This window comes from Gouania willdenowi, chromosome 14, assembly GCF_900634775.1.
Source record: "Gouania willdenowi chromosome 14, fGouWil2.1, whole genome shotgun sequence".
Classification (NCBI taxonomy): Eukaryota; Metazoa; Chordata; class Actinopteri; order Blenniiformes; family Gobiesocidae; genus Gouania; species Gouania willdenowi.
The window spans coordinates 24,313,489-24,326,045 of NC_041057.1; the positions used below are offsets into that span (position 1 = coordinate 24,313,489).

General features: G+C 38.3%; 1 protein-coding gene across 3 annotated transcripts in view; it reads left to right on the forward strand.

The window, feature by feature from the left end:
* Nucleotides 1–1,119: 1,119 nt before the first annotated feature.
* Nucleotides 1,120–12,557, forward strand: part of srrm3 (serine/arginine repetitive matrix 3) — a 98,343-nt gene continuing 86,905 nt past the window's right edge. For 2 of the 3 annotated variants that reach the window (XM_028466289.1, XM_028466291.1), the window contains exons 1-2: nt 1,124–1,257; nt 11,219–11,350. In XM_028466289.1, coding sequence (XP_028322090.1) covers nt 11,342–11,350 — 9 coding nt within the window. In that variant the 5' untranslated portion in view covers nt 1,124–1,257; nt 11,219–11,341. Of the gene's footprint in view, nt 1,258–11,218; nt 11,351–12,557 lie in introns of all 3 variants that reach the window. The other variant, XM_028466290.1, reaches the window with a different exon arrangement.

A 12,557-nucleotide genomic window follows, 5' to 3' on the forward strand; every position in this document is an offset into this window, starting at 1 on the left:
TAAATTTATCATTAAACTCAGAATGATTCAAAAATACGACCATTGTCATCCATTGTATTAGCATAGACTCCCTTTTCCATCTGATCTTTAAAGAATAAAGCTTTCCTCTTTTATAAAATACACCTGTTATTCCAGATTCTAGCTTTATGTGGACTGAAGTCGTGCTTATAAAACATTTTCCAATTTAATAATATCTTCATATGATAATTTGATAATGTTATGTGTTATTTTAACTGATCTAAATTACATCTTTAAAAAAATTGATTCCTGCAACCCTTTAAAAAAGACAAGTTGGTAATGTAAATGTAATGTACTATTTATGTAAATCATAGATATTTTTCATGTTTAACAAAAGTTTGTAACGACTTTAACTTGATTTCACTGTTAATTGTCTCAAAGTCAATTACGTTCATACTGCCCCCTTCACTGACTTTACAATATCAATTTTTCTAATTAGATGTGTTTTATTATTCCAAATGAAATGATGTATAATTTGATTATTTTTTAAATACATATTTCTGGAACAGATAGAGAATATGCTGGGTAGATTCATCTTGAAATCCCTTCCGTTTTTGTTAACAATATTCTACCAAATATTGAATGTTTCTTTATAGCCTTCGGTGACTGAGAAGCGCAAAACACATTTACAAATACTGCAACACATTTGCAAATTATTGCAACATTTTTACAAATACCACAACAAATTTACAATTTTGAAAACAAGTCTATGTAACTATCTAAAAAATACAAATAGTAAAACAAAAAGTTGAGAAAGATTTACAAAGGCACAACTGTAATTGTAAAAGTGTTTCCATAATTGTTAATTAGTTTTTACTTTTTTGCAGTCATTTGTAAATGTGTTGCGGTCATTTGTAAAAGTGTTGCAATGATTTATAAATGTGTTGTGGTATTTGTAAAAGTGTTTTGAACTTCTCAGCCACCGCAGTATCCAGCTATTTAAGATTTTTTTGTAGAACAATTTCAATATTAGATACCTTCCTCTAGGTGTCTCTCTTCCTGTGTGTTTTTACTCTTCTGATGAACCGTGTCGCAGCAGTTGCGCCTCCGGTGCTGCAGGGGGCGCGTTGACAGAAGCGCAGAGAGCTGCTGCTTGTTGTCTGTCCGCTGTCCACTTCAGCACCACAACCCAAGCGGAGGTTGAGAGGGAAGGAGGCTTCGCATCGAGCAGCATCAGCATCAGCACCTGGCCCTAACGCTCACATCACCGATACGAGCCGCAGTCAAGCTGCTGGAACGGTAAGAGCTGAACAGCCACTTTGTCCTTGCTGCTGCCTCAGATACACGACGAGCTTTACGGGTTGCTGTGTTCATGTTTAAAATAGGGTGTTAGAGGCGAGGATGGTGCAGGAGGCCGTGTTGAATGTGCTCCGTCAGCTCTCGCCTCGCAGATGGTGCAGTTTGGAGAAGTGGCGACATTGTGAGCTGCTCCTGCCTTCCCCCGCCCTCCGTCCGTCCTTGCTCTGGGACATTTAATATCGCTGTTGTTAAAGTAAGAGGCTTATTGTGGTGAACGGCCTCTGCTCGGTTTTCTCTTACATCGGCCTATCTTTGCATTTAAAGCTGACTCAGGAATGATCTTTAAAATCCAGTGGCTGGTGTTGTATTTTATTTGACTTTGGCTTTGGAACCGTATAAAATGTCCTCTATTCCTACAACTATCACTATTTTATTTGGTCAATGTCGTTTGAAAAAGGGTACTGTTACTATCACACAATAATATTAAATCGAAATACTGAAAACGCATAGAGCCCGACCGACGTGGGGTTTATATCGGTGAATTATATAGGTTGATATATAGCTGATATAGCGGCCGATATATGAAAATAGAGCATTGATGTACACAAGATATATACTGTACATGAACACAAGTTCTTGTAATACCTAAAATATGAATCAAGACAAAGAAGCGGAACACAACTAAATTGAAACACGGAGCTTTAATTAGTAACACTGTCAACACCAGTTATGTAAAGCCTGAATACAATGTGTAAAAAAAAAAAGAATAAAATTGCTCGAATCTCAAACAGTAAACACGGATTAATTGAAATAAAGGCAAAATGTAACTGTAAACAATGAACTTGTGTACTTCTCCCAGTGTTGTCATTTTGAAATAATTACTGTAGATTCAAAAGCAGCAGCTTATAATTCAAATGGCACAGCACAGAGCCACAGAATTTACACACAGCAACAAAGTTAATACTTCAGTTACATATTATAGAGGGATATTGACTGATGTCAATTAATCTGTTATAGCTAAAATCAGGCTGATTAATTGGCCGCACAGATCGATTGTTTGGGCTATAATTTGAGCCATGGCAGTGGTGTTTAAAGCTAAGGTAGGCGATTTTCTCCAGATACACTTTTTAAGTTTTTGATTGAAATTGTATTTGTGTCCTGACAGAAAATAAGATCTTATGTGCTCTGAAAAAGGAACGAAGAAAATCTGTTATCTGTAGCAGCTGTAAACCTGTAATAACTTCGACCAATGGAAAAAAAATAAACCGTTTTTTTTTTTTTAAACCAATCACATCTCCCTGTCTCCCTGCTCGTTCTCGATCCCTTGCATGCACAAGCTCACACTGAAAGCGTGTCACCGCTGACAGAGTTAAAGTGTTTTTTAACATATATAATGATAAAGTTTATTGTTTACTTAATGCTGAATGAGACATGAGACAACAAGGTTTCTACACAATGCAAGCATGAGCTGAGCTCCTCTTCTGCAGCAGCTGTGCGCATGAGTGTGAGTGAGACGGAGCACAGGGGGGAGGAGGGAGGGGCTAAAGGCGGAGCCGTCGGGGAGGCTATATTCAAAATCATGCTGGCTTTCGAAAATTGCCTACCTTACCTTCAATCTATGGCTCACAGACAAAATACAGCCCACAAGAAGCTTTGGCTCCATAGCGTGACTTGCAGTGCAAAAGTTAGAGAAATATAAACTAAATATTGAATGAATATATGTATGCCCCATGCTTAAATCTTGCCAAAGGTCATAGTGTTCAAAACAGGTTTTTTTTTTTTTTTTTTTTTTTAGAGATTTTTGTGAAACATCCCCAGAGCTCTAGTCCATATATTATTTTATATCAAGAGACATTTTTGAATATTTGAATTATTTTTTTTTAATTATTATTTATAATGCTTTTTTTTTTTTTTTTTTTTTACCTCATTCCCAAAACAACTTAAGCTGGGTGCTGTGTCATCCGCTTCAATAAGCACAATGTGCACAAATATAACATCACATTTTACTCTCACCTAGGTGTTGCACTGCCTTCTCTTTTTATATTCTCCCTTTATTACTAGTAGGGTTGCAACTAACGACTATTTTAATAGTCAACTAGTCATTGATTATTGAAACGATTAATCGACTAATCGGATGACAAATCGTACATTTATTTGCTTTATGTTGCTACAATTTTTTAAATTTGGCTTGGGGCAAACTATGACAAAGAAAAACAATAAATAAATAAATATATGAATAAATATAACAATTCCCAACTTAGTGTAAACAGGTTCCTTACAAACACAAAATAAATTGAAAACATCAACACTAGAATCTGCTTCAGTAATATAATTTACACATTAAAAAGTTTGTGCATATTGGTCATTCCATTAGTGTTATTGTATATAATTTATTTATTACCTCATTAATAATGAAATCATTTTTAAAAAAAAAATTAAAGAGCACATGAAAAGCAAAAAAATAACTACATTAGTGTTTTTACTGTTTAATATAAACCCTTGCTGCTGAATCTAGTTTAGTTTATATCTAATGAATTACAAGTTATGGTTGATAAATATCTCTCTGATTACTATAATTAAACCAGATCAAGCTTGATGATTTAATCATTCAGGATATTTAGGCATAATAATCACAATATTAACATTACTTTCTATTGGGACCAGCTTTGTCTGTGAACACGTGAAATATAAATAAATATATTGTGTTTCACAAGTTGGGATGGATGAATAGTGACATTAGTATTTATGTTAACATTCATTTAACACAACATGTGACATGTTAGCGTTTATCTTTCCATAAAAGTGTTAAATCTGTCCATGAGCAAATCGGTGTCCCTTTGTGGTTTGATGACAGTAAGCTGTTTAGTTTTTGCTTGGTCTATTCCTTTAATGTAATGGTTAGCGTTAGCTCTTAACCCTGTCTCATGAGTCGGTGGGTTAGCTTAGCATGCTTTAGTAGAGCACCGTCACCGTGTTTGTGGGAACTTTGGGTGGATCTGATGGAGGAATTTAGCGGCGTCGACTTGGGATGGACGATATTGACAAAAAAATGTATCCCGATAATTTCTAGTATTTATCATGATAACGATAAAAATCACGTTAAATAAAAACTATAAATAAAGAAATTCACAACTTAGTGTAGACAGGTTCCTTACAAACACAAATAAATCTGAATACATCAACACTAGACACATTTAAAAAGGCTACAATAACTGCTGACTCAAACAGCTCATGAGCTGATATTTTGTAAAATATATTTGTGCATGTGGATTACTATTAGTGTTATTGTATGTAATTCATTTATTTCCTCACTTAAAATAAAATTATTAAAAAAAGCACATTATAAGCACTAATAACTTCAATATTGTTTTTATTGCTAATGAAATATAAATAAAAAATATTTTGGACAAATGAATAGTGACATTAATATTATGCTAACAATATTACAACAATATTATGCTAACATTTATTTCACACAATGTGTGGCATGTTTAGCTTTAATCCTTCCATGCAAGTGTTAAATTTGACCATAAACAAATTGGTGGCGCTCTGTGGCTTTATAACAGTAAGACTTGTTCTTTTAATCTTTTTAGTTGGTCTATTCCTTATATGGAGTGGTTAGCGTTAGCACTTAGCTCAGTCTGTGTGTCGGTGTGTTAGCTTAGCATAGTTAGCTTTAGTTGAGATTCCAGTTCATAATCGATGCTGCGGGTTCATCTCTGTCTCCGTGTTTGTGGAACTTTGGGTGGATCTGATGGAGGAACTTGAATCGGTTCCCTTTGTTGGATGGTTGTCTGGCTTTAACCAAGTAGCGGTCCGTGTTGTATCACAGCATAGTAGCTTCAGGTAGTCGTGAAGAATACGCACACAGACGGCGGTGTGCGGGGGGCAGTGCACACCGTGCAGAGCTTCCGTAAACAACGTTCCGCTCCAGAGAATAATAAGTTGGTTTTTTTTGGGGCATTCTTGGCTAAATTGAGGGACAAATGGCCCGTGGCCCTCGCTAATTTCCGACATAGGAATTTATCGTTTATATCGAGGGATGACATATTCTTACCGGTGAGAATGTTTTTGACGATAAATCATAAACAATAAAATATCGCACATTCCTAGCGTCGACAGTGCTGAGCTATCGGTAACGGCGACATATTCTTACCAGTAGGAATCTTTTTGACGATATATTTTCCGCTAATCACTTCCATAACATGCATACAGCTCTGAGCACAGATATATAGATGGTGAGATGAGCCACTCTTCATGAAAAAACTATGTTCTGCTCTGTCCACAGCTTGAAAAAGACGGTGATGACGTAACAGACAATTGTCGACAAATACATCTGTCGTGACTAATCCTGTTATCAATTTTTGTTGACAATGTCAACTAATCGTTGCACCCTTAAATACTAGTAGTACTTTATAATACAGCCTGTGTCTTACCGTGGAACTCTCGCTATCTTAACGGGGAACCCTGGGGAACTCCTGTTGCCTTACCAAGGAACTCCACGGAACCAGTGGGCGCGCACTGTAACTGTTCCCACTCAACGTTCTTGAAGCCAAAATATGGCACTTAGGGGCGCTTTCATGTTGCAAATTTGATGTCATTTGGAGCCAGAGTCTGCGCAGTAGGGTCCAGCGGGAGGAGCCCTGGTAACAAGCCCCCCCCATTTAGCATACTGCCCTGATGACTTACGCAAGCCCAGCTACGCCAAGAACATAAGTTTCCTCTGGAAATTCTACCAAAGGCTTGTTCAGATCATAGAGGTTAGTACAAAGCAACAATATATTTCAACTCAAATATCTCGGCTTTCCTTCACGACGTAACTGCTATTCACAAAGAGAGCTATGCATGCTTAGGTATTTCAAACCTCATATATCTTATTCAAAACAAACTTCGCAGAAAAATGAGCACTTGAACACAATGTAGGGTGATCATAACTAATGATCACAGCAGAGTTTAGGTTTGTAAAACAATTATGTGAAGAGTATTTTAACTTTACAGTTTGACTCACCCCCATCTGTTGAGGAGGCGGTGTTTATGACCTATACTGCAGCCAGTCAGAAGGGGGAGCTCTAAAAATGAAAGCTTGTCCCATCCATTCTTTTTACAGTCTATGCGGGAACCCCCGGTGTATTATGGTGAAACGTCTGCTGTTTTACCGGGGACCTCCCGCTATCTTACCGGTGAAACTTGTGCAGTTTAACTAGGGACCTCCCGTTGTCTTACCGGAGTACTTCAGATGTATTACGGTGAAACTTCTGCTGTTGTACCGGGGACCCTCCGCTGTTTTACTGGGGAAGTTCAGGTGTATTACCAGGGAACTCCCCCTGTATTACACATTAAACTTAACGTCACTTCCCAGAACATATGAAGTTATCTTTATTATTTAAATGCAGCGGTTTCCAAACTGGGCGTGGGGTGTTACGTCTTTCAGGATGAGAACATTTTTACACTGAAAGAACTTTATCACTGTTTTGAAATATATGAGTTTTGAAAAAGGATGATATTATTTTTTTTTACCAATAAGGTTACCTATTTTGTTTTCCTCTTATGAAACAGTACAGATATGGCTTACAACAAACTGAAAATACTGTATACATCACTAATGAACATACGTTTCTGCACACAATGATGACACATGCAGTTATAATTTATCTTTATTCACACAATTAATATTAAATAGGCTAACTCACTTTGTAAATAACCAGCATGAAGTTCATACACCCTCTACTTACCATGCAGTTACCTGGTTCTTACACTCCAAGAATTGTGGGATGCTGAGCAAGTCCCTTAACCCCCAACTGCTTCCCAAGCACCTCAGTGATGGGTTAAAAGCAGAGAAGAGAGAACAAATTCGTATATGTGTAAAACATAGATACGTGCGTAACTGCAGACACGCAAAAATAACGCTTAAGTATGCAGGGAAAATGGGGCATAAAAGGTCTTTAAGATTTAATAGAACTTGGACATCAGGGGCCCTATTGTCTGGACTTAAGTGCCTTTTTATGCACCTGCAGTTATGCGCCTCTCTCCTGCGCATATTCTCTGGTCCAGGTTCCTGACACGCCCACTGTGTGTAAATCAACCATAAGTAGTCTGTCAGTAAAGGCATTCTGAAGCCAGGGAGGAGGACTGGGCCATGATGTAATTTTTTGGGGGCTGTCTAGAAATCATGGAACAGGGAGTTTTCCCAACACCTGTAAATGTAATTGAAATCTGTGAAAATTATAAATCACACTTTTAATTTGAAATGCCTTAGTTGATAATGTAACAGGTTGATTTGATCAGATTATTGATCAGATTATTGCAGTGTGAGGATCTGCCACATTCTTCTGTCCACACAATCTGTTTTTTTCCCTCCAATACTAACGACAGATTAAAGTTTGCTTGTGTGGAAAGCCTGATTTTATTAACTTCTTTCATTTATGCATTCAGAAATGATCAGCGCGTATTAGTTGTCATCATCATCAACTGTCATCAATACTTTACCTGTGAGCTCTAAAGCGTGACAGAGTGTGATGCGCTGGAGGTTTGAGGAAATGATCCAGCAGAGCATCCTGCTTTAATACACAGGAGACATGTTTGCAGTGAAACAGAACCCTTGGTTTCCTAAATAATACGCAGTTTTGAATATAACTTGTTTAAAGCCTTATGGAGCTGAGGTGAGTGGGCCCGAACTGAAGCAGAGCCTCATTTCTAAATATGTGTGGGAACAGTTTCTGGTATCTATCCTCTCATGCGTATTTCTCCAACTTCCACATATGACAGCTTGTTTCACTTATTATTTACTCTGTAGTGGATCAAACTGTGGCTTTACATTGGACATAGTATGAAAATAGTTGGACATCTGTCTGGCATGGACAGAGGTCAAAGCGCGCAGCAACTGACTTAAGTACAGGGGGAGAATAGCGTGCAGCCAGAAACAGCGCCGTTGCACATCTTTTCTGACTTACGCGCATGGGAGAATAGAGCCCTAAAAGCGGAGGTGTATAAAGTACTGAACAATCATACTTAAAGTTAAAAAGTTAAAGCAGAACTCAGTAACATTTTCACCTTAATAAATCCTTCTCATAGTCCCTGTGAGGGTAATATAAGTGTTTATGGGGTGATTGGGGGGTCTTTCATCTCCTCCTGCTGTCGCTGGCCAGAAAACCACCCTTTCAACTTTCCTGGCTCTGAATCGGTGGCAAGACGTACTGCTTTATGGCAGCCCAATACAAACTAATGCTAGATTATGACCAGCCCTGTGGCTACACTTGGTTATCTGTCTGTCTGTCTGTCTGTCCGTCCGTCCGTCCGTCCGTCCGTCCATCCATCCATTTTCAGAGTCGCTTTGTCAGCACACTAACAAACATCACACACATTTCCACACTCCCTTCCGTATTACTCCAACATCATTCATTCATTGTACTTGTCTCTCTTCCTCATACTGTTCACATGGTCACATGGTACTACATGTGTGAAAGCACTCTTAGTGTCACTGTTGTATTAGGATTTTTCAGTGATCGGTTGCTACCATCTTGGGAGAACATGTAACTGTGGGGTGGGGCAGGCGGCGGGGGGTGTGTAGTGTTTACGACAGTGACATAACCAAATGGGACCTTTTTTTTTTTTTAAAGGATTTTTTTGGCTCTAGTGGCCTTTATATGACAGTTGCTTGACAGGAAAGGGGTCAGAGAGAGCAGGGAATGACACGCAGGAAAGGGTCCCAGGCCGGGAATCGAACCTGGACTCGCTGCAGGTGAGGAACTATAGCCTCTGTACATGGGGCGGGCGCTCTACCCACTGAGCTAAACACCACCCCACCAAATGGGACCTTTAACGGGAGCACAAACCACAACTTATTTACTTCTGCTTTGAATCCAATAACGTATGTCAATAATTAATAATTGTTCTTATTATTATATTATTTAAAACTGGCTACATTTCCAAACAAAATTAATATAGCAAAAGTCATACCCCTACCCCAGGGGTCGGCAACCTGCCCATCAAATGAACAAATTAATATATATACACTGTAACGATCATTCTAATTTGAATTTACATAGAATAAATACATTTTTGTAGTCTTGTCTGAACATTTTCAGAAACACTTTTAATTTAAAATTCCGACATTTGTTAAATTATTAAAAAATATATCTGCCCAATAAACCAACCGACCACTAGGGGTCGCTCAAGGACCACTAGTGGTTTGTAGACCATTCTTTGAGAAAGGCTGCTTTAAAACAAACTCAATCAAATAAAGGGCAAGTTTAAAGCTTAGATATCTCACAGTAGCTTAGTCCTTCATACAGTTTACTATGTGAGTAAAAATACTTTTCTTCTTTGAGGCCACACTTAGTTTAACAATGAGATGAAAGATATGTGGGTAAGTGACTAATTTCCATCAGTAACCATAGTTGCTATGGTTACTTAATCATTTGAATCAGGTGTGTTGGAAGAGGGAAACATCTAAAACATGCTGGATAGGGGCCCTTGAGGACCAGGATTGGGCACCCCTGACCTAAGACAACAAATGCAGGCATGATAAAAAAATAATAAAAATAAAACAATTATTTTTAAAAAATGATCAATTTTCCATTTTATTAAAGAAGGCTTTGAGATAGAGAAATGTCATTGATCAATTTTGTAATCAAGGTATTCAATAGTGCCGTCAAGAGATTCAAATTGCGTCTAATTAATTATGCTCTGTATTTATCAAATTCATGTATTTTTTAATTGCACCTAAAAATTGTTGAGAAATGCCCTCAACTTAAGGTATTTTCATTTAAATCACATTTTTGTGGCAGATCAAAACATTGATATATAACAGTGGCTTTATAAAGTTTCAACAGACTTGAACAGATGCAGACATAGTATTGTAGACTAGTTCCAAGGGCTGCCTGTTGCATCATAAACAGTAAGAACACATTTCTGACACCAAGCTTTTTCTCTCCTTCAGAAAATAATAATTATCCAGTGAGTTTGTTAATTTGTCAGTCACGGCATGCTATTAGCGTGTTGCAGCTAGCACTGTCAGAGTGTTCGTGCTCGCTGTCAGCGCTTGCTGTCCGTGCTAGCTGCTACATGTTTAGCAATACAAAAGCTCCGGTGATCAGCATACTTTTTCTTGCCCAAGTTGCACACAACTACGTAGGCTTTAGTTTTCCATCCGGTGTTTTTATTAGTCAAAATTAACACAAATCAAGCTGAGCAGCTCTGTTATTGCATCAGTATTATGGGTATACCGGAAACTCTTAAAATGAGAACGGTTCTGCGCTGTTTGAAGTGCTAACAAAAGAGAAGCGACTGACGGCGGTAATGTTTTAGCGCGTTATTTTTTCGCAATTAACGCATTCATGTGACAGCCCTAGTATTCAAGCACCTCAATGAGCCTTTGTAAATGAGAAAGTAAGTAATTTATTTGTAAAGCGCTTTTTGCAGATTAAATCACAAAGTGCTGTACAGAGCTGTGGAGAAATTAATACAACAGGTGCAACATAATTACAGAATAATAAAACATAGGTGCATTTACATCATAGGAGCAACATCAGAAAAGAATAATAAAAAATTAAAATCCAGTTAACTAAAAGTTTTTCTGAAAAGCGAAGTCTTCAGCAGTTTCTTAAAAGTGTCCACACAGTTGAGCTCCCGGAGAGACTGATGCAGGTTATTCCAGAGTCTGGGGGCCACAGCCTGGAATGCCAGGTCTCCTATGGTTTTAAATTTAGTTTATGGGATCTTTAGGAGACCCTGGTCTGAAGACCGAAGGCTGCACTCTGAAGTGTAGGGGCACAACAAGTCCGAGAAACAGTATATCAGAGCCTGGCCATGTAATGCTCAGAAAGTAAGAACTAAGATTTTATACTCTATGCGAAACTTGACTGGAGGCCAGTGCAGAGTAGAAAGAATGGGGTCTACCTTCTCTTCTGTCCTCTTTAAAATCCATCCATCCATTTTTTGACCTGCTTGTTCCTTTTTTCAGGGTTGCGGGGGTCCGCTGGTGCCTGTCTCCAGCTCTCATCAGGCGGTAGGTGGGGATATACCCTGGATAGGGTGTCAGTCCATCAGAGGGCAACACAGAGACAGGCAACCACTCCTCTTTAAAATGAAAGAGGTAATAAGGTTTTCTTTTTAAAGTTTCATACTGAAATATGTATGTGCATTGTGATTTTAGGTTTAAAGGTGCAGTCTGCAACTCTTATAAAAGTGACTTTTTGTCATATTTGCTAAAGCTGTCACTATCTAAGGACAGCTTTACATGAAACTAGAAGTTTGTGTGAGAAAAACAGGCACATTGAGTTCCCCCTGCTGCTCCTGCAGCCTTTGACAGGTTGCCAGAATGCACCGTGACCGAGCAAAAATAACCAATTACAGCCAGGATTATGTTTGATGGACTGTCTGACAGCTGTTGCTCACAGTCTCCGCCCCTTTCCCGGGTCTGGAGTGCTGTCTTTTTTACAGTGTATGGTCTGGAGGAGTAGAAGATGGAATTGGTGACTTTTCTGCTTGAAAGGTAATTAATGCTGCTTGATTTATATTATGTTTGATTTGTAATTGTTACACTAGAACTCTGTAGTACTTGTGTTTTTCATGTGTGGGCAGCAGCCTCCGTGTGGCTGCTGTAAGTGACACTGTTGTTGCTGCTGCTGCTGAGGTTTGTGCACATAGAGAGAGAAGCACTGCAGTAATATGCTTTTAACAGTGCAGTGTTATAGTACTGTGATGTTGCTGTCGGACTGACGTTAGCTTGTTAGCTCCTCTGAGGGAGGGATTTTGGAAAGTTTGGAGGCAGGGCGAGAGAGCAGCGGGGAGGGAGAGATCTGAGAGTTGCGGACTGCACCTTTAAAGCCATCTTCCTGCCTCATCATCTCATCAAAGGGACTTCTTTATCTTCATCGAGAAGCAGAAAATTCTTCAATACAATTTACATCAAGGATTGGAATTTGAATAATTAAAGCTTACTTTATCATCAAGGGGGCTGTTTGATTTGAACTTTATCTTTTACATGCTGATAACCTAAAACTGAACAATATTTTATTCATGATAGTCTTGTGATTCACCATTGTTATATATTATTAGCCTCATTATACATTGAAATTAGTGCAATTTTAGTATTCTAGGCAGAGTCTTACCAAATTTCGAGCTTATGTGTGTTGTTTGTGTGAGATAGGAGATAGTTTGTGCTCCTGAAACTCCATTATTGTCTATACAGTCATGATGAATGGCCTCAATATTTACATGTAGGTCTTTGAAGGTGTCACACAGTCACCATCACTGCTCAAAGACTACTTTGTGACTGGTTGTTGGCCATATTTGAGCTT